General features: G+C 45.4%; 1 protein-coding gene across 3 annotated transcripts in view; it reads right to left on the bottom strand.

Annotated features, from left to right (window-relative positions):
- SSU72 (SSU72 homolog, RNA polymerase II CTD phosphatase) overlaps positions 1 to 26,235 on the bottom strand; it is a 195,741-nt gene that overhangs the window by 100,055 nt on the left and 69,451 nt on the right. For all 3 annotated transcript variants that reach the window (XM_075604803.1, XM_075604802.1, XM_075604804.1), the window contains one exon: positions 19,735 to 22,327. In XM_075604803.1, coding sequence (XP_075460918.1) covers positions 22,238 to 22,327 — 90 coding nt within the window. In that variant the 3' untranslated portion in view covers positions 19,735 to 22,237. The remainder of the gene's footprint in view (positions 1 to 19,734; positions 22,328 to 26,235) is intronic.

The raw sequence follows: 26,235 nt of genomic DNA on the forward strand, positions 1-26,235 counted from the left end.
TAATTGCTGCCAATTTCAACTTTGTCCTACGTCAGAAATACATCTAAGTAATGGGTTGCTGGTATTTAATTTTTGCATCCACATGTTTTTTATTTTATTTTTTTAATTAGGGGAAAGTCAAGGGTATTTCAATGTTATATTTTTGGAACCATAGCAAATGTTTTAATGGGTTATCAATGGCAACCAAACCACTGCGGTATCTGTAGGTCTGTGTAACTGAGACAAGATAAAGTTGTAATAGATCATTATGTAACTATGGACTTTAACTCTTTACTCATGTAGAGTTTTGCAAGAGCAAAATAAAGTACTACAAAATACCTTCAGAGGGACAATGTATTTTCTGCTGATGTAGAAGCTGTGCACAAAACGGCAAGGCAATTCAATCCTCTTATGTAAAAATCCTCTTACTTAGATTCATGCCATATAATTGGCTAAAATAAGCTCTGATGCAGAAATACTTTGCTCTGTATTCATTGCTCTTTCCTTGCCGAGGGGAAGTTTTTCTAAGCAGCTTTAAGATGACATCTTTACGATATTTGACTACCAGAAAACCTTAAGTGCCTCAAGATCAGCCATTGGCCTTCGATATAATGCGTAGAGCCATAGAAAGACAAAGGCACTTTATAACAGTGCATACAACTAAAACGTTAAAATATCCTTCCCCAACGTATCTCCAAATACAAACTCACCGCAATTACAGCACCACATCACAATGACTGTAGTGTAACCCCGTGCAGGTATTAAATGAGTTCTCATGTACAACATTAGCTGCAGGAAAACAAGATGCTAACAATTCATCACACCTCCCCCTCAGAAGATGAAGGGTTGTTTATTGTATTCATTGGTTCCTAGACATTCACGACTAAATACACACATATTCACTGGTAATACTGTGCAGGCAACCTTGCAAGGTTCAGGGTGATGCACATAGCAGGGTTGCTATAGTTTCTTCCAAGCACTCAGTCCATATTACTCACGAATTACTAGAAAAACGTCGTCCTCCTCCTCTCCCCCCCCTCCCCCTTTGTCTGACTACTGGAGTGCTCTGAATCAGTCAGTGCCCTCCCTACCAAGACACACACCTTAGGCGTATCACAGCTCTGCTGAGGTTATCAAGTTCGTCTCAACTGCTTTTGCATGCTTGTGTCTTCTTTATGCCCTGACACCTTATTTGAACACTTTATCCTTACAATTTCCTTTCAAGAATCCTATTTCCAGATACAAACACCCACTAGGCTCATCCATGTACTGACTTCTCTCAGCGCTGGGCAGGTGGGATGAGGAATCCAGTGTGTTTGTGTATTAATGGACATCTTGCTGTATGAGCAGAACAGGAAATGCTCTCTTGTCCAGTACCTAAAGCTCCAATACAATGGCTGTTCCAGGAAACTGCAGACTATGTGGGTCATTTATAATATTATCTGCTGCATATACAGTAGGTGTAATGTTGATGCAAACAAACACTGGGGACAGGCTTAAAACAAGTAACCAAAATAAATAACATTGGTTATTAACAGGAACAGAAGAAAGATGATTAATGCAGAAAGAGAGAAGGGAAATAGTGCACAATAAGAGCAAAGGAAAAGGACACAAGCTATAATTAAAAATATTAAGAATAAAGTGAAATATAGAAAACTGTATAAACATATTTTATAAATTGTTATATTTACTGTACAGTAGTCTTAAAAATATACATGTATTTATCTACAGCGAAGATTTGATTTCTCTTTTATATAGTATGAATGGTGAAATAGAAAGAGTATAAGGACACAAAGTAGAACATTAAATGAACATGAGGATAGTAGAAAGCAGAGTGAACACAAGGACAGCCGCCCATAAAAATATCCGTAGCCTGTTGCCCAAACTGGATGAACTAAGGGCATGGTCATTTTTTGGCATAAACCCAAAGCCATCATTCACACCGAAACATGGTTAACTCCTAAAACCCCAGAATCAACTTGATACCTGACTGAGATTTTGCACTTGATTATATCCAACCAGAGTTCTTAATCTCTGTGACACCCATGCTCCACTAAACAGATAAAGAGTATGGGGGGGGCCCACCTTCCGTGGGTTACAACGACCTTATTGTGCTTTATGGAAAAGATACAAAGCAACTGGTACTACCAAAGATCTTAATAACGACAGATGCCTGCGGAATACATGCACAAGGCAAACAAGACACGCAAAAGCCAAATATTACTCTGACAATGTTCACGAAAATACATCAAATCTAGCAAACGTTTGGAAGATCATAAGCAATATACTCCAGCCTTATAACCATCAACAACCATATAATATCAGAAAGGATGATACTACTCTGACAAAGCCCACTGACATACAGTAGCAAACGCATTCAATTAATACTTTGTGGGGTGTGTTATTTCCTTAATATCAAAGCACAACCCGAACTACAAACATGACGTTCAACCTGTGAGAACCCATATAGCTCCACCCTCTCCCAACAGGGATCACAATCTTCTCAGTATCTGAAGAGGAGATTACACAAGCGCTCCTGAAATGAAAACTAAGCAGCCAAAGTGGACCTGACCTACTGTAATCAAAGATCCTATGACTCGGTGCCCCAGCCATTGCCAAACCGCTTGCTTCCCTAATCCATTCTATTTTGTCTCCAGGCCATATCCCTAAGACCTGGAAAACTGCCAGAGTTGTCCCAATCTTCAAAAGTGGGGACAAACACACTGTCTCAAACTACAGGCCAATCTCTCTTCTCCCAATTCTATCCAAAGTCATGGAAAAATGTGTCCACTCCCAACGAAGCGATTACTATTCCAAGACAAATTTCCTTAGTCAACTCCAATCTGGCATTCACCCAAAATACTCCACGTTAACAACTAAAAGTAATCCAGTGTGGGATGGAAGTGGGTCAAGAGGTGCCATAGAGGGAATATGATAACTATATACAAATATATTTGGGGACAATACAAAGAGCTTTCAAAAGAACTCTTCATCCCAAGGGCAGTACGAAGGACTCGGGGGCATCCTTTTAGGTTGGGGGAAAGGAGATTTCACCAGCAACAAAGGAAAGGGTTGTTTACCGTAAGGGCAGTTAAAATGTGGAATTCATTACCCATGGAGACTGTGATGGCAGATACAATGGATTTGTTAAAAAAAAAAAAAAAAAAAGTTGGACATCTTTTTAGAAAGGAAAGGTGATATACCAAATAAGTAAACATGGGAAGAATGTTGATCCAGGGAGTAATCCGATTGCCAATTCTTTGAGACAGGAAGGAATTTATTTTTCCCCTTATGAGATATTATTGAATGATATAACACTGGAGTTTTTTTGTTTGCCTTCCTCTGGATCAATAAGTAAGATATATTATAAAGTATCTGTTGTCTAAATTTAGCATAGGTTGAACTTGATGGACGCATGTCTTTTTTCAACCTCATCTACTATGTAACTATGTAAGATACATTGTATTGTCCCCGAATATATTTGTATATAGTTATCATATCCCCTCTTAGACGCCTCTTTTCTAATGTAAATAAATCTAATTTAGCTAGCCTCTCCTCATAAGATAGATTGTCCATCCCCTTTATTAATTTGGTGGCTCTTCTCTGCACTCTCTCTAGTTCCATAATATCTTTTCTAAGGAGTGGTGCCCAATTTGTACTCCATACGCAAGGTGTGGTCTTACTAATGCTTTATAAAGGGGCATAATTATGTTTACTTCCTTTCCATCCATTGCCCGTTTAATGCAAGATAAGATCTTATTTGCCTTTGCAGCTACTGCATGACTTTGGGCACTATTGCTAAGTCTGCTGTCTACAAGCACTCCTAAATCCTTCTCCATCAAGGATTCCCCCAATTTAACCCCTCTTAATTTGTAAGTCGTCTGTTTATTCTTGCATCCCAAATGCATAACCTTACATTTATCTGTATTAAACCTCATCTGCCATTTACCTGCCCACGTTTCCAGTCTCTCCAAGTCCTTCTGGAGAGAAATTAAATCCTGCTCTGATTCTACTACCTTACACAATTTAGTATCATCAGGAAAGATGGAGACTTTTCTCTCAATGCCAACCTCAAGGTCATCAATAAACAAGTTAAAAAGCAGGGGTCCCAGTACTGATCCCTGAGGTACTCCACTCACGACTTTAGCCCTACCTGAAAAAGTTCAATTTATGACAACCCTCTGTTGTCTATCCTTCAACCAGTTTTCAATCCAGGTGCATATATTATTACTGAGTCCGTATAAAAACCTTCAAGTAGTTTCCCCACTATTGTAGTCAGGCTTACAGGTCTGTAATTCCCTGGTTGTGATCTAGCTCCCTTTTTAAATATAGGCACCACATCTGCTTTATGCCAGTCTTGTGGTACTGAGCCTGTGGAAATGGAGTCCTTGAATATTAAATGTAATGGTTTGGCTATTACTGAACTTAATTCCTTGAGAACTCTTGGATGTATGCCATCGGGGCCAGGTGCCTTATTTACATTAATTTTTTCAAGTTGCCTATGAACTTCTTCCTCAGTTAACCAATTGTTAATTAATAGGGAGGTTGTAGCTTCCTCCTGTGGTACTACTATTGAAATTGATTCTTGCATGGTAAACACAGAGGCAAAATTTTGTTTAATATCTCTGCATTTTCCTTATCTCCAATAATCTACCTGCCCAACTCACACTGAAAGGGTCCTATATTTTCTTTTCTCATTTTTTTGTTATCAAGGTACTTAAAGAACTTTTTAGGGTTGATCTTACTTTCTATTGCCATCCTTTTTTCATTATCCATTTTTGCTAATTTGATTGCCCTTTGCAATTTTTATTACAATCCTTATAATTCTGATACGATGTCTCTGTCCCTTCTGACTTAAAGAATCTAAATGCCTTCCTCTTCTTGTCCATTTCCTCCCCTACCTGTTTAATTAGCCACATTGGTTTTGACTTATTTCTTTTATACTTATTACCAAAGGGTATACACTGATAAGTGTGCTTTTCTAACAATGTTTTAAAGACTGCCCATTTATTGTCTACATTTTTCCCTGCAAAAACATCATCCTAATGTATTACTTGTAGATTAGCCCTCAGTTTATTAAAATCTGATTTTCTAAAGTTTAAGGTCTTTGTTGAACCCAAGTAATCTGTTATTTTGATAATTTATTTAAAATGAGACCATGTTATGATCACTGTTACCCAAATGTTCCAGGACTTGAATATTTGTTATTACTTCTACATTGTTTGATATTACCAAATCCAGTATTGCCCCTCTCCTGGTTGGTTCCTCAATCATTTGGGTCATATAATTGTCTTTATGCACCCCCCAAAAACCTGTTTCCTTTTGTTGTAATGCTAATCTCATTGCCCCAGTCTATGTCTGGATAATTAAAATCACCCATTATGCAAACATGACCCAGTTTTGATGCCTTCTCCATTTGCAAAAGTATTTTAGCTTCCTCAATCTCACCAATATTTGGTGGTTTATAGGTCTCTATATTTTCATCATTCCCTTCGTAAACATCTTCCCTTATTATAGGCTTTAGATCTGGTTTAACATATAAACATACTACACCTCCTCTTCTATTTGCTCGATCCTTCCGACCATCTGCACTATTATATGTTTTCTATTTTTCATAATTTGGTTATATCTGCGCTCCCAAAACTCCACTGCCCAGTACACAGGAGAACCCAGCAGGCCCGCGGAGGAAGGGAGGGACAGGTGGGCGTTGACAAGGGAAGGGGAGGGCCCTTCAGGAGAGGAGAAACGGAGGTGGCAGTCAAGAAATGGTAGGACCCTGCAGGATGGGAGGGACAGATGGGGGCGGCAGCCAGAAAAGGGGAGGGCCCGGCAGGAGGGAGAAATGGGGAGGGCCCGACTTGATTGCACATAGGAAACTGTAGAGTTGCTGGCAGGGAGGCCGGGCCCCCTTACTGTCAGATCCCAGCTGTCCCTCCTGTCTGCGGCCCTGGGTGCCCATTTCACAATTCTTTGTACAATTAACACGTTATTCACCGAGTAAAATAAACGGAGGTGTTTGCTCTGCTTCTGTTCCCAACAAATTTGATGCTTGTTGTACTTAATTGTACTACATTTACACTGAGCTAATTTTTTAGAAAGAGCCATTATCATTCTGGAATTTCAGGACAAAATTGTGCCAGGCTTATGAAAAATATTTGGGTTTGTAAATAGAGATGGGCAAATTTATTTTTTGCGAATTTGGAGAGAGAGATGAGAAGAGAGAGGGAGAGAAAAGAGAGAGAGAAAATAGAGAGACTTTCAAATTCAGTAGTGTCTCCAGTTGTATGTATATCCCCTCAAACAAACACATGCCTGTGCTGAAACAGGCGCATACCTGAGGTACCTGGCTGGGAGACATTTAAATATACTTTGTATAGTCATTTGCATGAGTCCCATCTCAAACTTCCTAAGAAGGATTTCCATACCAAATATGCCTAAACGCAACAACCTAATATGACTGGAATGGTGTCAGACTCAGGGCCGGCGTGATGGCGGTGCCAGTGCACCGAGTCCCGCGGTTACAGAGGCCCCTCACTCCCCCCCCACGACAATTAAACTGATTGCCGTGAGGAGAACGTGGGGCCTCTAACCTTTTTCTCCAGCATTTCCTCCTTCATGATCCAGTCGCCATGGCTCCGTGACGTCCAATGATGTCGCGTCACTCTGCCATGGCAATGAGATGCCCTGTGGCACCAAATTGTCATGATAATGTGATGCCTCATGATGCCATTGTCATTTCAACGCGATACCATTTGACGTTGTGGTGCCATGATGACTGAACTATGGAGGGGGAAATGCCGGGAGGAGATGTCGCCTGACGATGTTGCCGATGAAGGTAAGAATCGAGGCCTCGCACATGTCCCTGCACCGAGCCCTGCAAACATCCCAGCTGGGCCTTCTAGAACCAACAGCCACTGCTTTTCTTGGCCACACCACAGCTCTAGCGGTGGTTGCTAATAGCTACCAGTGACCATTGTCTACTATCAGCATACATACATTGGATATCTATTTTGTGGATTGTAACCGAAAAGGACTTCAAGCACAAAGTAATAATATGTACTGAGGGCTATGAGTTACTAAGGCCAAGTGAGATTAAATAAAACACAGGTTTTCTGACACACACAATTAAAATCAAGGTGAAGCACAGCAAATAAAGGAAATGCAGAGAGAAAGTAATATAATAAAGTGGCTTGTGACTTTAGTTCATACCTCTAATCTTATAAAGCAGAGGTTCCCAACTCCAGTCCTCAAGGACCACTAACAGTGTGGGTTTTAAGGCTATCCTCTCATTAGCACAGATGGCCCAATCATTTTTACGGAACCACCTGTTCTCCAGAAGGGGATATACTGCAAACCTGCACTGTTAGTGGTCCTTGAGGACTGGAGTTGGGAACCTCTGTTTAAAGGATAAAGATGGTGGACCATATTTATTAAGCAGTGTTCTGCCATAAGGCACCTTCAGTGTTGGAATACACTATAGCCTATTCAAATAAATGGACTGTAATGTGTCTTCCCACATCAGAAGGTGTCTCATGGCAGAATACTACTAGATATGCTTCTCTATCCCTGAGCTTTGTACAGGTATGAGCACTCAATGAGACGTAGAGATCAGAACGAAGTATACTATGACAGTGGTGCTAGCTGTCATCTGGTTTAGCTCACACTACTGGATCTGTTGTCCTGAAGAACAGAGGTGGTGTGGGTTCAACGTCTGATCCTGTTGGGTCTGACAACATACCCCATTCCTCATAAGGTGCCTTAGACTTTGTCAACTCAATAACACTGTGCTGTTTGAAGCAAGTGGAATCACTTCCTGCAGTTTATAGTTTTATTTATTTAAAAATAAAGGCTTTCAAGGCAGTATGTGTGTGGCACTGGCAGATGGCACAGTGAATATTTTTGTCCCTGTTCTGTTATATCGTAGCCACCTCTGTGCATATCCATCATGTAGCCCGAAAATGAGTGCTCATACCTGTAGTACCTCCCTCCCCCTGGCTTCAATTAAAGCAGACCACTTCAACTTCCTGGTTGACAGTTTAATGTTCCTTGTGGAGCACACCTGAGATACCCGTGAGATATACTAACAGCTGGATTAGCTACGTGTGAGCAGTGAGCAGTTCAAAAGTATGATGTGACAGTAATGCTAGTCATCAGCTAGCTCACACTGCTAAAGCTGTGGCCTAGAGAAGCACTAGTTCTAGTTATGTTGGGTCTGACACCATTCGTGTCATTATGTTGGTGCCTTAGGCCATGGGTGCACAAACTTCCTTGGCTGTGGCCCCCCCCCCCTGTCTGCTCTACCCCTGAGTCGCACCCCCCCTACCTTGAATGCGGCATCAAATGACACAGCAGGGTCATGTGATGTCCGTCGCCATGGAGCCATGTGGACCAAAGCTTAGTAAGTGAATTTACAGAGGCCTCGCGCCTCTGTAACTGCCGCGCCACCTCTAAAATCTGTCACGTCCCCCAGTTTGCGCACCCCTGCCTTAGGCTTATCAACTCTATGTGGTATGGTTATCCTATTAGAAAAAGTGTGGGATGGACACAGGACCAGGCTTCTGGGGTTCATACCCCACATATCTCTTTAGCAGTGCAGCGCCTTCATCTGCCGTAGACTCCAGGAACTCCGTGAAGGTGACCTTCCACGGTAGAACTTATTAGCTCTCCCCCCAGTAAGGTCACACACCAGGCAGGAGGTTTATAACAACAGGAATGGTTTATTCACTCTGTACAGCACAGTTGCACGGCAGGCTTCTGCCCGATGCAGTACTCTCAGCTCTCACTGAATGAAGGTCCCTGGACCGTCACTACAGGCCAAGGGCACCCGCAGCCATCCTAGCTCTTCCCCACCTCCCTAGTGGAGGCCGAGGTATGGTCTACACTCACTCTTCCCCATAGGGAAGAGCACAAGGGAAGGCCCCAATCTTAGGCTCCCACTGCGTGACCTGCCTTCCTCAGAGGGGAAGAACACTACTAACTTTAGGGCGGTCCTGCCCTTAAGTACAGCCAGGAGGCAGGCACCCCGTTGTCCCAGCTGCAACAGGATGTACCACCCTCTGCTGCCACTCAAGTGCAGTACCAAAAGGAAGGGGGAAACCCCATACAAACTACAGGCAACCTGATTGTACCAGGGTTTACTTCCAGCCCAAGGGCAGAATAGTAGCCATCAGGTGACTGGCTACAATAGGAAGTGAGGAAATCGGTAAATTCTACATCAGAAATGTGTGAAAGGAACATGCAACATTATTTTCGCATAATTAAGATTGCATTTTTTCCCCTCCACTATTCATTAAGTGAACTACAGAGATTGAGACAAACTGGAAAAAGTACTGTAATATTTTCAGTACTGTACCAGCCTGCTATACATTGCAATTTTTTCTTGTGCTGAAAGGGTTAATGGGAGCAGAGCACAACTTGATTAAACAAGAGATTTATGATTTCAGATCCAATAAGACTGAGTCCCCAGTGGCTGCGACGGAGTGTGCGGCACACAGAAGGTACGGCCCCAGTAGCTGCCTGCGCACCCTGGCACAATGCGCGACCACATTTTAGCTAGTGGCCATGGAGCGCTGGCTACGTCACAGCGGCGGTTCAGCCAATGAGGGTGAACTAGCCACGTGATGTCATGGCCACGCCCCCCCACCCACCCGGTCTTTCCCCCTACAGCACCAGCACAGACCGCAGATCACGGCTTTCAATCCTGCACACACCACCAGTCCGCCAGGCATGCGTGCAGGAGCTGACAGCGGGGCCGTAGCCTAAGTAAGCCTTTTTAAAGCAAACTCAACCTTAAAATAAACACTTTTTTCATTTAAAAATAAAGATGCAACCTGTTGCTCAAGAGAAAAGAGGAGCCCACGCATACAGTACCACCTCCCTTCCATATTTAGAATGATTACAGGGTGTCTGGACTACAAATTTAGCCTCATAATACACTATAACCATCCATTTCTTATACAATTTCTTTTATATAACTGTAACGGGTTTTCTGGACCGGCCTGACCCACCCAATCTCATATTGGCCCCTGTGGTCTAACCAGTCCCCATTACAGTGTGATGTCTGGTGGTGCACCTGTTGGCAACAGGACTCCTGAGTCTCCCGCATGATGTTGTATTGGGGATTGCCAACCTAGACAGGCAGCTGAGGTAGTGGGCTTGAGTCCTATCCAGTGCAGCGCCTCCACCTCATCAGGATCCCGGCGTCCGCTTGGGGATGGTCCTGGTGAGGAACTCCTCTGTGGTGCAGCCCCCTGTGTAATCACTCCACACTTACACACGAGGGTTTCTTTTATCAGAGTCATCTTTATTGGTACGGTGGGCCAGCTGCCCTCCACAATGGGTGTAATTAGCCCTCCATTGTTCACCGTACTTCCCTTTGAAAGGTATTGTCCTCCTAATGTAGGGATTCCCGATCCCCGTAGGGATACTTCACCTGTGCCAGGTCCCTGGTCACAGTCTCATTAGTCCTTTAGTGTACTGACTCTGAACTTCCTCTTCACTAACTGAACAGCTTCTGAACTCTTAATCCCCAGGAGAACTAACTTTTGATCAGTGCTGTGCCTTATGTATCCTCTGGGGGCTGACACAACTCTGACATCACCAACCAGGGAGTCAGAGCCTGTGACCACTCCCATCCATACATAGGGCACCTCACCAGGGTGTGAGGGCAAACCTCCATGATTACTGCTGGCATGCCCATAACTTACCAGGCCTTACTGTCAGCAGGAGAGATGACTGCAGCCATTTTACAGCATGGTTACATAAACAAGTCAGTAGTGTGTGTCTAAAAGCAGCAGTTGACTTACAAATAAAGTAAAACATACGTTTCTTGATAGTGTCAATAAAGGAGATACACGATATGCGTCAAAAGCCCGTATTTGATAGGCTGTAAAGACGCTTTACCACGCTGGAGAAGTCTTGTTCTGCACGCTGCACCTCCACTGTAAAACGGCTTTAAGGCACAGACGATAAGGACCGAAGAAGTCTCTTGGATAGCATGCGGTTTGCTCTGGGGATCTATGATTTAGCCGAAGTGCTGAATTGTTGTGGCTTTAAAATACCAAGGATTGCTCTTTTAATCTGTAAAGTACATTTTTATTATAGATCTATATGGGGGTAACAAAAATAGCTGCCATTTATTACATCCACAAAATATTGTTGTAGCACCCGCTGTGTATAATTTGAGTTCTAAGGAGAAACAGTGTATAACAAATAAAAACATCACTTGTGAGCATAGACAGGTCTGTAAAGACAGTGAGATGAGTCATATTTCCATCTGTTTTGATCACAAAACATTTGAGAAGAAAGCGCACTTTTAAGACCTTGTCAGGTCCCAGATCAATAAACATCACAGGACACAGGTCTGGAAGGGGTCACTTGTTTAAACATGGCCAAGTTTCGCCTGCACTTGCAATTGGATATTTGTGGGCTTTATTGCTCCTACCAGAGATGGATGATCTTTATATACACAGTTAATGTCACTGTGCCATACACAGGAACCGCTCCAGGGGATATGCATCTGTTCTGTGACAAGGAGGATTGTTAGTGGAAAGAGCCACTTTATGTTCTTACACTGTGACCCTCCCCACTCATAAGAGGACAGACAATAATTCTCGGATATTGAACAGTTCTATAGGCCTACAGGGGCTTCTCTTCTAATGGCATCGGAAGTGAAGTATTGGCCACTCATTTATCAGGCACAAAGGCACAACAATAGGATGGAAACACGGGTTTAAACCATTCACAGCGAAGACAGCAAATGGCCTCATTTCATTATTACTGTAATGCACAGCAGTTCTGGGATGCAAATCTGAGCTGGAAATGCATTGCCGTCACTGTGACTGTACCAAGCTGTCCTGAGAGCCTGGAGCTACAGTAGTTTACAGTGATGTTTTTGATAAATCTGTTGGTACTTTTCACACAAAGGACTTTAACAAATATGGTCCTGAATCCCATAAAGCTACTAAAGACGTGCTCCTGTGCTTGCATCCATTTATTAACAGGCAACAACATCAATCTCCTAAAAATGTAATTGTTAAATAAATCTTCATAATGCAGATTAAAAGTGCTAAGGATTAAATGGCAAAACAGCAATTTTGATGCAGAGAATTTTTTTTCTTCTTCTCTGCTTATGTCCATGTCAAATTCAATTGTAAAAAAACCCACAATTATTTACAAAGCGGTGCTAGGCCACCAGACACTTTAGGGCCTATTCAATTATTTTATGGCTTAGCACCATGCAATAAATATGGTCCCAACAGTTTGTGTTTTGAATGTGATGCTGAGCAGAACACAAATGACTTTATGCCAGGTCAAAGGTTACGGATGCTCCATAAATTAAAACAAAATTATATTATATGCGCAATCAATGTCACACTAACCCCTGCTATTCACACTTAACCCAGATTACCATCTGATGCACTCTTGGCAAAAGAACAGCATGATTATTTAAATTACATCTTGAGGCTTTTTTTTTTTGCGTCATCAAGGACATTGTATATATATATGTAATCACATTTTAAGTTTTGGTGGGTGAAAAAGGCAACAAAAAACCTCCACCGTTAGCATATAGCCAATAAAGAATATCACTTGTGAGCACATTCACATGTCTTAGACGGGTCTGCAACCCTGCCTTTAAACCAGGGGTGGGGAACCTTTTTTCTGCCAAGGGCCATTTTGATATTTATAAAATCATTCGAGGGCCATACAAAATTATCAATTTAAAAATTAGCCTGCTGTATTTGGTCAAACATTTAATGAACTCACCACTAATGTGATGGCTGGAACTGCTTCTCTTTGGGTGACTGACTGACTCTTGGGTGGTGGGTGACTATGACTGACTGCGGGTTGGTGTCTGTGCGCACGCACATGCACATGCACGCACACACGCACACACGCACACAGAAATCGGGCAGGGGGAGGGAAATCAGACTCTCAGACCCACTCTCTCTCTCTCTCAGACCCACTCTCTCTCTCAGACTCACTCTCTCTCTCAGACCCACTCTCTCTCTCTCTCAGACCCACTCTCTCTCTCAGACTCTCAGACCCACTCTCTCTCTCAGACTCTCAGACCCACTCTCTCTCTCAGACCCACTCTCTCTCTCAGACCCACTCTCTCGCTCTCAGACCCACTCTCTCGCTCTCAGACCCACTCTCTCGCTCTCAGACTCTCAGACCCACTTTCTCTCTCAGACTCACTCTCTCTTGGACTCTCAGACTCTCTCTCTCTCAGACCCACACTCTCTCTCAGACCCACTCTCACTCTCAGACCCACTCTCACACTCAGACCCACTCTCTCTGACTCTCAGACCCACTCTCTCTGCCTCTCAGACCCACTCTCTCTGACTCTCAGACCCACTCTCTCTGACTCTCAGACCCACTCTCTCTGACTCTCAGACCCACTCTCTCTGACTCTCAGACCCACTCTCTCTGACCCTTTCTCTCAGACTCTCTCAGACCCACTCTCTCTCAGACTCTCTCTCTCTCTCTCTGACTCACTCTCTCTCTCTCTCTCTCTCTGACTCACTCTCTCTCTCTGACTCACTCTCTCTCTCTCTCTCTCTGACTCTCTCTCTCACTCTCTCTCTCTGACTCTCTCACTCTCTCTCTCTCTCTCTCTCTCTCTCTCTCTCTCTCTCTCTCTCTCTCTCACTCTCTCTCAGACTCACTCTCTCAGATTCTCAGACTCACTGTCTCAGATTCTCAGACTCACTGTCTCAGATTCTCAGACTCACTCTCTCTCAGACTAACTCTCTCTCTCAGACTCTCAGACTTTCAGACTCACTCTCTCAGATTCTCAGACTCACTGTCTCAGATTCTCAGACTCACTCTCTCTAAGACTAACTCTCTCTCTCAGACTCTCAGACCCACCCTCTCTCTCACTCTCAGACCCACTCTCTCTCTCTCACTCTCAGGCCCACTATCTCTCTCAGACTCACTCTCTCTCTCAGACTCACTCTCTCTCTCAGACCCACTCTCTCTCTCTCAGACTCACTCGCTCTCTCTCAGACTCACTCTCTCTCTCTCAGACTCACTCTCTCTCTCTCAGACTCACTCTCTCTCAGACTCACTCTCTCTCTCAGACTCACTCTCTCTCTCAGACTCACTCTCTCTCTCAGACTCTCAGACTCTCAGACCCACTCTCTCTCTCTCAGACTCACTCTCTCTCTCAGACTCATTCTCTCTCTGATTCTCAGACTCTCTCTCTCAGACTCACTCTCTCTCTCAGACCCACTCTCTCTCTCTGACTCTGACTCACTCTCTCTCTCTCAGACTCTCAGACCCACTCTCTCTCTCAGACTCTCAGACCCACTCTCTCTCTCAGACTCTCAGACCCACTCTCTCTCTCAGACTCTGACTCACTCTCTCTCTCTCAGACATACTCTCTCTCTCAGACACACTCTCTCTCTCAGACACACACTCTCTCTGACTCACACTCTCTCTCCCTCTCCTCTCAGACACACACTCTCACTCTCTCTCAGACACACACACACTCTCTCTCAGACACACACACACACACACACACACACAGGGGGAGGGAAATCTGATCGGGGGGGGGGATCGGAGCAGGTGCCCTCCGCAACTGCTGCTCGGTATGGGGAGGAGGACCGTGTAAGTGCGCATGGGGGGGGGGAAATCTGAGCAGGGGGGATCGGAGCAGGGCCGTGTAACTGAGCAGGGGGGGCGGAGTAGGGGGGGGATCGGAGCAGGTACCCTCCACAACTGCTGCCCGGTGGGGAGGAGGAGAGGCGGTAGTGAGGTGTCTCTCCCACCGCAGACTCTTTCTTCTATCCCCCAAGCCTCTTATACCCCCTTCCCCCCCCATCCCCCATTCCTCTTATACCTCTCCCCCCAGAGCGCTGCTTACCTGCGCCGCCCTGGTGATACTCAGGTCCTTAATCACCTCAGGCGGCTGCTGCCACACACAGACAGTGACACACAAACACAGTGACCGTGACACAGACAGTGACACACACACACACACACACACAGAGAGAGAGACAGTGAGACACACACACAGTGAGACACACACACACAGACAGTGAGACACACACACACACACACACAGAGACAGTGAGACACACACACAGAGACAGTGAGACACACACACACAGAGACAGTGAGACACACACACACAGAGACAGTCACACACACACACACACACACACACACACACACACACACACACACAGTGCCAGACAGACACACAGAGACAGTGACAGTGACACACAGAGACAGTGACAGTGACACACAGAGCCAGTGACAGTGACACACAGAGACAGAGACAGTGACACACAGAGACAGAGACAGTGACACACACACACACACACACACACAGTCACACACAAACACACACACACAGAAACAGAGACAGTCACACACAGAGACAGTGCCAGACAGACACACAGAGACAGTGCCAGACAGACACACAGAGACAGTGCCAGACAGACACACAGAGACAGTGACACACAGAGACAGAGACAGTGACACACAGAGACAGAGACAGTGACACACAGAGACAGAGACAGTGACACACAGAGACAGAGACAGTGACACACAGAGACAGAGACAGTGACACACAGAGACAGTGACACACAGAGACAGAGACAGTCACACACCAAGACAGAGACAGTCACACACAATAAGCCCACCTCTGCAAACACACAAAAATAAGGCCTCTCCCCCCTTGGGGTGGGTAAGGTGCTTGGGAGGGGATATAAAGGGGCATGTGGGTTACCTGGGGCTCATGGATGGGCTGCTGGAGCTGCATAGGTAGCCAGTGCAGCTGAGAGACTGGCAGGCCCGCGGAACCTAAAGGGAGGGACAGAGGGGCGGAGCCGGCATTACTGGAGGAGAGAAGGGAGGGGGGCAGTGCTGAGGGAAGAGGCTGGCCAAAAAAAAATTTGGCAGAGTGACAGCACGGGCAGCCAATCAGGAAAGGGGGAGTTTAAAAATTTTTTTTTTTAAAACCTTTCTTGCAGGCTTGTTTCCCGGGGGCCGGACCAAATGACTTCGCGGGCCTAACACGGCCCGCGGGCCGGACGTTCCCCACCCCTGCTTTAAACCATTATCAGCAAGCATACAGTGTTCCCACTGCAGCAAGGGATTCTGGGAAAGGACATGCAAATGAGCACACAATGTGTCACCTTTTGCCTGGAATATCCATACACATGGAGTCCATTTAAGCAAATGCATTGAGGTTGGTTTATACTTGCTTTGCAATATTTCTAGGCTGGGTAGGTTTACCATTACATTTTAAGTTATGGTGGGAGAAAAAGGCAACAAAAAACCTCCACCATTAGCATATAGACAATTAAGAATATCACTTGTGAGCACATTCACATGTCTTAGACAGGTCTGCAACCCTGCCTTTAAACCATTATCCCCTAGCATACAGTGCTCCCACTGCAGCAATTTCCCTCATTAGTATGGCGACTGTGTCACTGGGAGTACGTTTCAACAGAGAGGGCTTTTTTTGCTGGATAGCCTGACGGATAGCTCCAGCCACGGGATCCCGTATTTGGTACTGCACCAGATCTTTCCAGGCGATGATTTTGTCTAGGGTGATATTAATTCCAAAACATACAGGACACCTACAAGCTCATATTGAACCCCCAAAATAACCACAACATATATATAAGCATATAAGTGTCACAGAGGAGTGCTACTGAGCATGGCAATATATATTTAAAACCAGAGACAGAACATGAAACACAGACAGAGCTCAGTGCACATCCAGTGAAACTTATACACGGTACAGTGCCTAAATATATATGTACTCATGTCCGCCACATCTCTGGGAGCGATGCGGCAGGAACACTCCCGGAAGGGCGTGGTATCACTTAGCCGGATGGTGTGCTGGGCATTTCTGCTACATTCCACATCCATTTCGCTGGTGGAGAACACGTCCCGGCGTTCTTTCAATTTGGCAGTTAGCCGATCCCTCCACTCGATGGACAGGGTTGATTCCCCAAAGTCGAATGCCAGCACATCTTGTTGATTTTGCACTGCAGCAGTGTTCACTTGAGTGGCCATCGTCTCGACGGGGGTAACGTGGTATATCCTACCCAACTGTTGTCCTTGGTTGATGGGCATGATGTAAGGAGAGTTGTTTTGGATAAACACCTTGATCTTCCCCGGTAGTGAGGACTTGATTCTCGTACTTCGGGAACAAGCTTGTAGCCGCGGTTGGCGTCTTCCTTTGCTGTACTCTCTAGAGAGAAAAGATGATCGGCCTCGTATCTGCCCGGATAGCAGCACACTGATCTTCACTCCCCCTGGGTGAATCTCGGTCAATCCTTGGGTATGATTGAACAGGTCCCCATATTCATCATGTGCCGATATTTTGCAGCACTCTTCCCTTAGTACCGGGTGAATTTGTAGGGCAGACCGGGTTAGTTCGCCAGCCTTTTGCAGGTACTCTTGGATCACCGCCCACACCACATCGGCGTTGGTTCCCAATATGATCGGGGAGCTTGGGTGGGCTCGGGGCATATCAGAGCCTCAACATCCATGGTGTGAGTCTTGCCAGTGTTCAGCTGTGGTATTTCCAGCCGAACCTTCACCACGCCGTCGATGGGGTAGTCCTCACTGCTGAGTCCCCACAACTTCATCTTGTCCACCGACTGTAAGGGCAGGCGTTTAAGATGTTTGTCGTAGAAAGGATGGTACACAATGGTCACTTGGGACCTGGTGTCCAGCAAAGCCGATGAATATATGCCGTCCACGAGGACGCTTATGATTGCTGCCGGCCCCACGCGACTAAGTGTCCGATGGGTCTTGGTGCTGGTGTGCTCTGTGAGGACGTGGAAGATGTTGCTGCAGGTTGCACGGTGTAGGTCATGACCTTGGGATTGGATGTTCGGGCTTTTCTGGGCTCAGGACAGTTCTGAGAGAAGTGACCCTTCTGGCCACAGTTGTAGCAGACGACATCGTTCTGGCTCACTTCGGTTCTGTAGGTAGGCAATCCTCTCTTTGGAGCCCTGGAAGCGGCGGCATGTGGTTTGGGAGGAGGGTCATCTTCGGTGCCTTCTACCTTCTTGGGCTTTGGGGCAGATGCCCCTTTTGATTCTTCCTTGCGGTGGTCTTTAGACTTCTAAAGAGAGAGCAGTCGAGCGTGCGCCTTGTGTACCTTAACTTGATTCAAGAGTTCTGTGAACATAGTTGGACTCCCTTGCATGAGGCCACACCAAAGCATGTTGGCTATATGGTCGTTCGGGCTTGACCGTCGCAGAAACTGCTTATGGCGGAATTCATCCACCCCGGAGGCGGGGATGAGTTTGTGGGTGAGTAGCGGCCACAACACCAATTGTATATGGTGGAGGAACGCTGACAGCTCCTCACTTTCTTTCTGGCAAAGGGCATAGTATTTGGCCCAGAGCACACTCTCATCATCCTCCAGTCCCCATTCTGATCCCTGTGCATGCTCACCATCGTCGTAGAGGCTGGGGTCTCAGGCATTCCATGACCCGCTGTCTCTTAACCGTGTCGGTGCACGTCCATTCCTCCACTACCTGGCGTGCATGTTCCTTCCAAACTACGATTCCCTCTTCCCCCGACGGGTGTGGGTTATATCCTGGAAAAGGCCTTCAACTTGTGGTAGGGTTGCGCTGGAGCCAACTGACCTATTTTCTCCGTCAGTTGTTGCAGAGCTTCCACGAATAGCTGAGCTTCCCCTGACCCGTGGGCACTGTCTTGACTGTGTCCGGACCGTCGGCTGGCAGCTTCACTGGTTAGGGCTCCCTGGGGAAGAGATGTCTGCGGCTGCCTGACACTCCTCTACGCTTGAAGCAGCTCTAGCAGATTCTGTTCTGATGCTCCGTCTAGGGTAGATAAGTGGACTTCTACCGGGTGTGGCTTCAGGAACTGTGGTACATTGTCCACTGAAATATTACAGTGACAATCAATCAGGAGCGTACTTCACTGGACATCTGTGTCCCATTTAGCACCCACAATACGTTCTTTTGCAAACCCTGGTATCTGTCTCTGTGCGGTTTGCAAACTGGACAGGGATACTGGGACTTGACTAATGGTGACCCCGTGGCGGGGCGATGTGTGGCATCATAGGGCCCACTCATGGATGCTCTGGCGGGATGGTAGAGACATGGTCTCTAATTTGGTCTGACCGCTTTTGAAATTAGATTGGGCACCCCAGGTCTGAGATCTCAGCAGCGCCTCAAAATGTGGCGCTGTTTCCCCCACCCGATGGGAAATGTGGCGGCTACTGAGTGTGTGGAGCCTTACCTGTGGCTCACAGGAGGCCTGAACCTCCGCTACTGGGAGCCGAGATGCACCTGATCCATCTGGGGACACCTGTGAGGGATCCTGACAGCGCCGGGAAACCCCCTCACAGGACCCAATGCAATAAGATCACACACTTGTATTTAATAACAGTTTACTTAACACAGGTACAACTAGATATATCATTAACCCACATACAATATAGGTCTCACACGGCTATAGCCCCACCGTGCCCTCCAACCGTAGTGTCCACCCGATGAGATTTCACCAAAGTACTGAGGAGCCCCTGGGCACCCAACCTCTCATGTCCACAAGAGCCAACCCACCCAATATATGAGACAGCGCTACCCACAGTAACTGAAAGTGTTATAGTTGGTGCATGTTGTGAGGTACCTGCCCAGGTGCTCCAGCACCCGGGTCTGGCCGAAAAGCAAAAGGGATCCACTGATCCAGCGACGTCAATGTCAGCGAAGCCTCCACCTCTGCGTGGGGTGAACTCTGGTAGGAGGGTGTCACCTTTGATAGTGCGGTGGTGGTCCTGCCACAGTCCACAAATCACTGTGCGGGTTCTTCAAATGGCACTATACACTAACTGTATACAGCTGCAGGGGAAATGTCCCTAGCTAGGGGTTTCCCTGTAGCAGCCACAATCTGATTAGGTGAGTGGGGCCTATCTTGGATCTAAAGGGTTAATCTGGCCTAGTCTGGATGCCACTGACACCCAGACCCTACCTTCCCTTTCTCTGTTCTGGCTCCAACTGTCAGTCCCCTTAAATATCAGAACTCTAACTGCCATGCATCTCTCAGCCCTATTGGTTGCCTGGCAACATGTGGTCTGCAGCCCCTGAGGCTGCTGGGACTTATAGTTCCCCTGCTGTGCTATACTCCTAATGGCGCCGCTTGCGCTTACTTCTGCGCACCCCCCACACTCTCCTCAGCCTCCACTGCCTATGGAAAGGTAAGGGGACAAACAGGGGACCAAGGCTATATGGTATGCCGAACTGGTATGTCTGGCATTCTAAAGTTTTATAGAATTTTAAAAAAAAAAAAAAGTTTTTTTTGCGTTTCGATCTTTTACATTTTTTTAATTTTCTGTTCATCAGTTGTTATTATACCATAGGGAATGAATGATGCCATGAGTTTACATATTTCCAAATCAATTGATTTTAAGTGAAATGTTTATAAAATGACTATTTTAATTTCTGTACTATATATAGATGCACGACTAAAACGGAGTTAGGTCGTTAATCCTAATCCAACCTTAAAATCAGGCAACCCTTAAATAGTGATGTATAAGAACCTGGGTGCTGGATGTGTGCCCTCATCTAACCACTGCTGTTTGTGGATGAATTTTGGTGGTTAGATATGAGTTTACCTTGCTAGTATACAGCTACTGTATGAGTTTCACTTCTGAGCGATATTGATAATGGCCCTGGATCGGTTAAAAAGAAATACAATAAATCACCATTATGAGATTTGTTGTTACATGTATGGACACTGCAGTGTGTACCTTGGGATTATATCTGTAAATGGAACAAAGATTCCTGCACTAAAATGCGCTTTGAACATTAGCAGAGCATCATCTGTAGAAAATGTGTTTTTCACAACTGAACCGTATCCGCAATCATCATGGGGTATTTAAACCCCAAGAAAGGCTACACGCAGAATCATTGAGCCTGAGGAAGCAGAGGATTCTGCGAAACGCGTTGCTCTAATCTGTGTGGATTTTTGACGCCTGACGACCAATGTAGCTTTTAGGAGAAGCTGCGTTCCAGCAGTGAACGCCGGACATGGTAGTGGGGACTCGGCTGTATCGTGGTGATCCTGGGAATTGCTGTCACCACCAGACAAAGTTATTTATGTGAGTTCTTTATTACTTATATACAGTAAATCTATTTGCTTTTAAAATACAAATCTCTTTGTGTATGCTGCTTGGCACTGTGGGACTTCCCACGATACTGGAGGGACAAACTCTTCACAAACTGAGGACACCAGCTGTAGATCCCAGGGAACTGAGGACACAGCAGTTAAAGGAACACCGCAAAGAAACCCTATACGATTCCTATGCTTACACATGGCCGTTTAAGTATTACTAATACTATTTATTACCACGACCTTTCCCTATTCACTGTTGCCCTACCAGCATCTTTGTATATCTCTGTTTATTTCTCACAATTTGTGAATATACATTCACCACTGTTTTATTGATTGAATATTGATGTTTCACCGGATTCTGCACTCCCCTTACTTTCTTCTATACACACACTTTCATGAGTATCCAGGACAGATCCTGGTGGGTTGAGCCGCAGGAGTTGTACTCTACTACACGGCACCAACATTTGGGTGTATGCAAGGGTCCTCTCATATGGTAGTATTGGCCATTAATTTCCAATCTTATTTTTCATCAGAGAGAGCGTCTTGGTTTTTTCCTTTAGCAAATCATAATGTTGAACTTATAATGGCTCAGTATCCTAAACCCCAGTAATAAAAACACTAATGGTAGAAAAAATGTTGTGTATTGGTGAATAATAAAGGGAACGCAAATACACCCCCTTACATTTACAGCAGATGAGCCTTTACAAGGGGTTAACTTTGGAGTTTCTGACTCCTGCAGCAGGGCAAGAGTTTAATCACTGTTCCAGACCTCCCTAAAGCAGGGCAGGGGTCAAACAGAACAGGGTTAATTGCACAGTAATGAAAAATATACATCTTCCTTTACAGACATAAAAATAAAAACCACAATAGCAGGAATTAGCATAGTAAAAATGAGTCTCAGAGCACTGGCTTCAATCCTGCTTAACTATAAAGAAAGGCTGAACACATGTACGATGTACGCAGAAACAGGATCCAGTTTTTATGAGCATGTTTCTCTTTCTGCAGTGTCTTGCAAGTCTTATTGGAGCAGTCCATTTGATGATGTGCTATACTCCTATTAGAAGGCCGGCCGCCTCCTCTAGGTCTCTTTTTGTTCTGTGCACATCTTCTGATGCCTAAGCTGGATGCAAGTTTAGATGTCAATTCAGTAATATTCATCTGGCCGGCTTTTCACATCCTGGATATCTGCCCCTTCTTTGTCATCTGCATTGTCCAGCTCACCTCCATGCTCCTCCTGCCACACAAAAACAGGAGAAAGTCAGAGAGCAGGGAAGAGCAGGAGCAAAAAAGAGCTTGGGGATCGATACAGAGGAAAATAAATAGCTAGCGGGAATGATAAAAGTGACATGAAGATGGAGTGAATAGAAGATAGAAAAAGATGGTGGATAGAAGATGGACAGGGGAAATAAAAATAAGAAAGATCTGTTTCAGGTTAGGAACCATCTTCAGTGATTGTGACTAATTGCAGATTGGTTACCAATCTGCTAATAATTACTGTAGTTTGTCACTAACCTGATGGGTTTTTATCATCAGCACCCATGACTGATATATGGAAGCCAAGCTTCAGTATGCAGCCCATGCTCAAGTAGCACATTTTAAGTAGCAAGCAAGTGGAGTTTAAAAGGGAGTTCAAAAGGAGTAAACAAATGGACAACACCTTCTGGCCCCGATTCCTGGATTTGATCTACGCTGGAAAGGAGGATATTATCTATCCCAGACTGCACATTTCAGCACTTTACTATTGCTGATGCCACCTTTACTATTTATATTTGCTACACCCTCACTTTTCAAATTATGCACTCCCTTCTACCAGCTTCATTCTGTCTCTAACTCTATTCATAAATCTCCATCTCTCCTCAGTTCATATGAACTACTTTCTTACCTGCGCCCTTTGACACTATACAGCTATATCCCCTGCACTAAAACACACCCCTACAAATCATCCTCACACATTCTCTTTCTATCCATTCTTCTCCTCCTTGCTTCCGGTGACAATCTCTCCCAATCCTGGTCCCTGCCTTATTATTTCTACAAGCTCTCGTCCTTGCCTGCCAAATGCAATTTTTACTCCATCTGGTGTCAACCCCTCCAACCTCATACCCATCCCCTGCCACCCTCCCTCCCTTTCTCCTTTGCCCTTTGAAATGCTCACTCGCCTTCTAACAAGTTCCTCTCTGTGCATGACTCTCTTATGGTGGCCTTTCTTTCTCCCACACTCCGTGCCCTGATGGCACGGGTGGAGGCGTGGGGCTCCTCTCCTCTCTCTGCCATTACAGAACCCTTCCTATTCCTCCCTCTCTTGCTTTTCCCTCCTTTGAGGCTCACACTGTCCAGCTTTTCTCTCCTCTCCCTGTCCATGTGGCGGTCATCTATCGCCCACCTACCTCTACTCACCCCCTTCTGTCTTTCTCTCTCACTTTGAATCCTGGCTCTCTTTCTTTCTCTCCTCAGACTCCCGTTCTTCTCCTTGGGGACTTCAACTGCCACATTGATGACCCCTCTCTCTTTTGGGCTTCCCACGTTCTTTCTCTAACCTCTTCTTTTGGCCTTCAACAGTGGACTGCAGCCAGCACCCACAAGGATGGCCACTACCTAGACCTGGTTTTCGCTAAACTTTTCTCTCCGATTTCTCCATTCCCCCTTTCCTCTCTCTGACCATCACCTCATCTCCTCTCTCTCACTTCTTCCCATCTCCATCTACTCGTATCTGCAGAAACCTGCACTCTATTAGCTTACCAGCATTTGATTCCACTTTACGCTTCTCCCTCTCCTCTCAGTTCTGCTCCAGGCAATAACAACCTGGCCAGGAACTACAATTCTGCCTTACCCTCCTCTCTTGATATACATGCCCCGCTTTCACACTGCCGTCCTCGCCCTTCTAACTCCCGACCCTGGCTAAATTCAGACACGCGCATGCTGCGTTCCTCCATTCGTTCCTCTGAACGCCTCTGGAGGAAATCTCTCACACTCAAACTTCCTTCACTACAAATTTATGCTGTCCTGTTTCAACTCTGCCCTCTCTCAGGCGAAACAAACCTACTTTTCTTTGCTAATCAACACACACAAGTCTAACCCACGCCGACTCTTCTCTGTCTTTGACTCTACTCAGATCACCCTCAGCTGCCTCTTCTTCTTCCGCCATCTCACCTCAGGACTTTGCTGACTATTTTAAGGAAAAGGTGTAATCAAAACGTCAGAACATCCCCTTTGTTTCCTCATCCCATCCTACACCGCTTCCTAAATCTCCTGCCTTCCTTGACTCTTTTTCCGCTGTCTCAGAGGAGGATGTGTCACTGCTGATCTCTTCTCCCTCTACCACTTGCCCTCTTGACCCCATTCCCTCCCATCTCCTAAACCTCTTGCTCCTACTATAATCCCTACACTTACAGATTTTTAACTCCTTCCTCTACTTATACCATTACTCAAAAACAGAAAGCTTGACCCTACCTGTCTTTCTAACTATCGACCTGTCTCCCTCTTGCTGTTTGCCTCTAAACTCCTTGAACATCTTGTATTCTCTCGTTTGCTACATTGTCTCAACACCTATTTTCTCCTAGACCCTCTAGAATATGGCTTTCACACTGCGCACTCGACTGAAACAGCCCTCACTAAAATAACTAATTATCTCCATGCTGCCAAAGACAGAGGTCATTACACTCTGCTCATATTACTCTACCTCGCTGCACCACTTGACACTGTGGACCACCCACTTCTGCTTCACACTCTCCATACTCTTGGTATTCGGAACAAAGCTCTATCCTGGATCTCACCCTACCTCTCCCATCGTACTTTCAGTGTCTCTTTTGCGAACACCTACTCATCTATCGATCTTTGTGGGGGTACCCCAGGGCTCTGATCTGGGACTCCTCCTCTTTTCTCTGTACACACTTTCTCTAGGTGACCTAATCACATCTCTTGGGTTTAAATATCACCTCTATGCCGACGACACACAAATTTACTTTTCAACCCTGACCTTACACCTGCTGTGCAGACCAAAGTTTCTGAAGGTCTCTCTGCTATATCATTCTGGATGGCCCTCCGTCGATTTAAACTTAACATGGCAAAAACAGAGCTCCAAATCGCGCATCTCGCACTCAATTCTCCTCCTCACTTTTAAAGCGTTACACTCTTCTGCCCCTTGTTACATCTCAGCCCTAATTTCTCACTATGCACCATCCCGACTCTTGTGTTCTGCTGAAGGATGCTTTCTCTCTACCCCTTCATATCTAAAGCCCTCTCCCACCTTAAACCTTTCTCACTGACTTCCCCACACCTCTGGAATGCCCCTCCCCTCAATACCCAACTAGCACCCTCTCAATCCACCTGTAAGACCCACTTGCTTAAAGAAGCATATGAGTAACACCGTGGTTAATACTATACATGATACATAAAGCTTCGTCCCCTGCAGACGCACTTACCAGAATGCCCTCCTACTGTCTCTGTACATTCTTCCTACCAATTAGATTGTAAGCTCTTTGGAGCAGGGACGCTTCTTCCACAATGTTACATTTATGTCTGAAGCACTTATTCCCATGATCTGTTATTTGTATTATTTGTTGTTTATATGATTGTCACGTGTATTACTACTGTGAAGCGCTATGTACATTAATTGCACTATATAAATAAAGACATACATGCCACAAACTGACTTGTGGTGGTAGCTTGTGGTCCTGCATGTGGCAGGACTTGTGGTGGTAACACTGGGAAATTCAGATGGGTGTGTAAAGAAAGCACCTCATTATTATTTAAATTTTTCTCTGCTGCATTTAATGGTACAGTTCGGCCACACATGTTGAATATAACATCCAATTTGAAGGTGGTCAAATCCCTATCCGTCATCTACAGCATGAAAAGAGAAAAATCCCCATGTATAAAATAATGGGTATATTAAAAGGAGCAGTCCCTACTAGAGATGGGTGAATTTTTGGGGCAAATTTGGATACGCTGTGGATCAGACTGTTCCTTTGGTCCGTGGATTTCAGCATATCAATTTCAAAAAAGGCGATTCGCGTTTTGCGGATTTTAAAAATCATTGTTACCAGTACGCTCTGCGAATTACGCAACCCGTGGACACATTTGTAGAATCCAAATCTGCAGATTAGATTCTACAACCAGTCCACGGATTGTATCCAATGGCGGATT

The sequence above is a fragment of the Ascaphus truei genome, chromosome 6 (assembly GCF_040206685.1).
Source record: "Ascaphus truei isolate aAscTru1 chromosome 6, aAscTru1.hap1, whole genome shotgun sequence".
Lineage (NCBI taxonomy): Eukaryota > Metazoa > Chordata > Amphibia > Anura > Ascaphidae > Ascaphus > Ascaphus truei.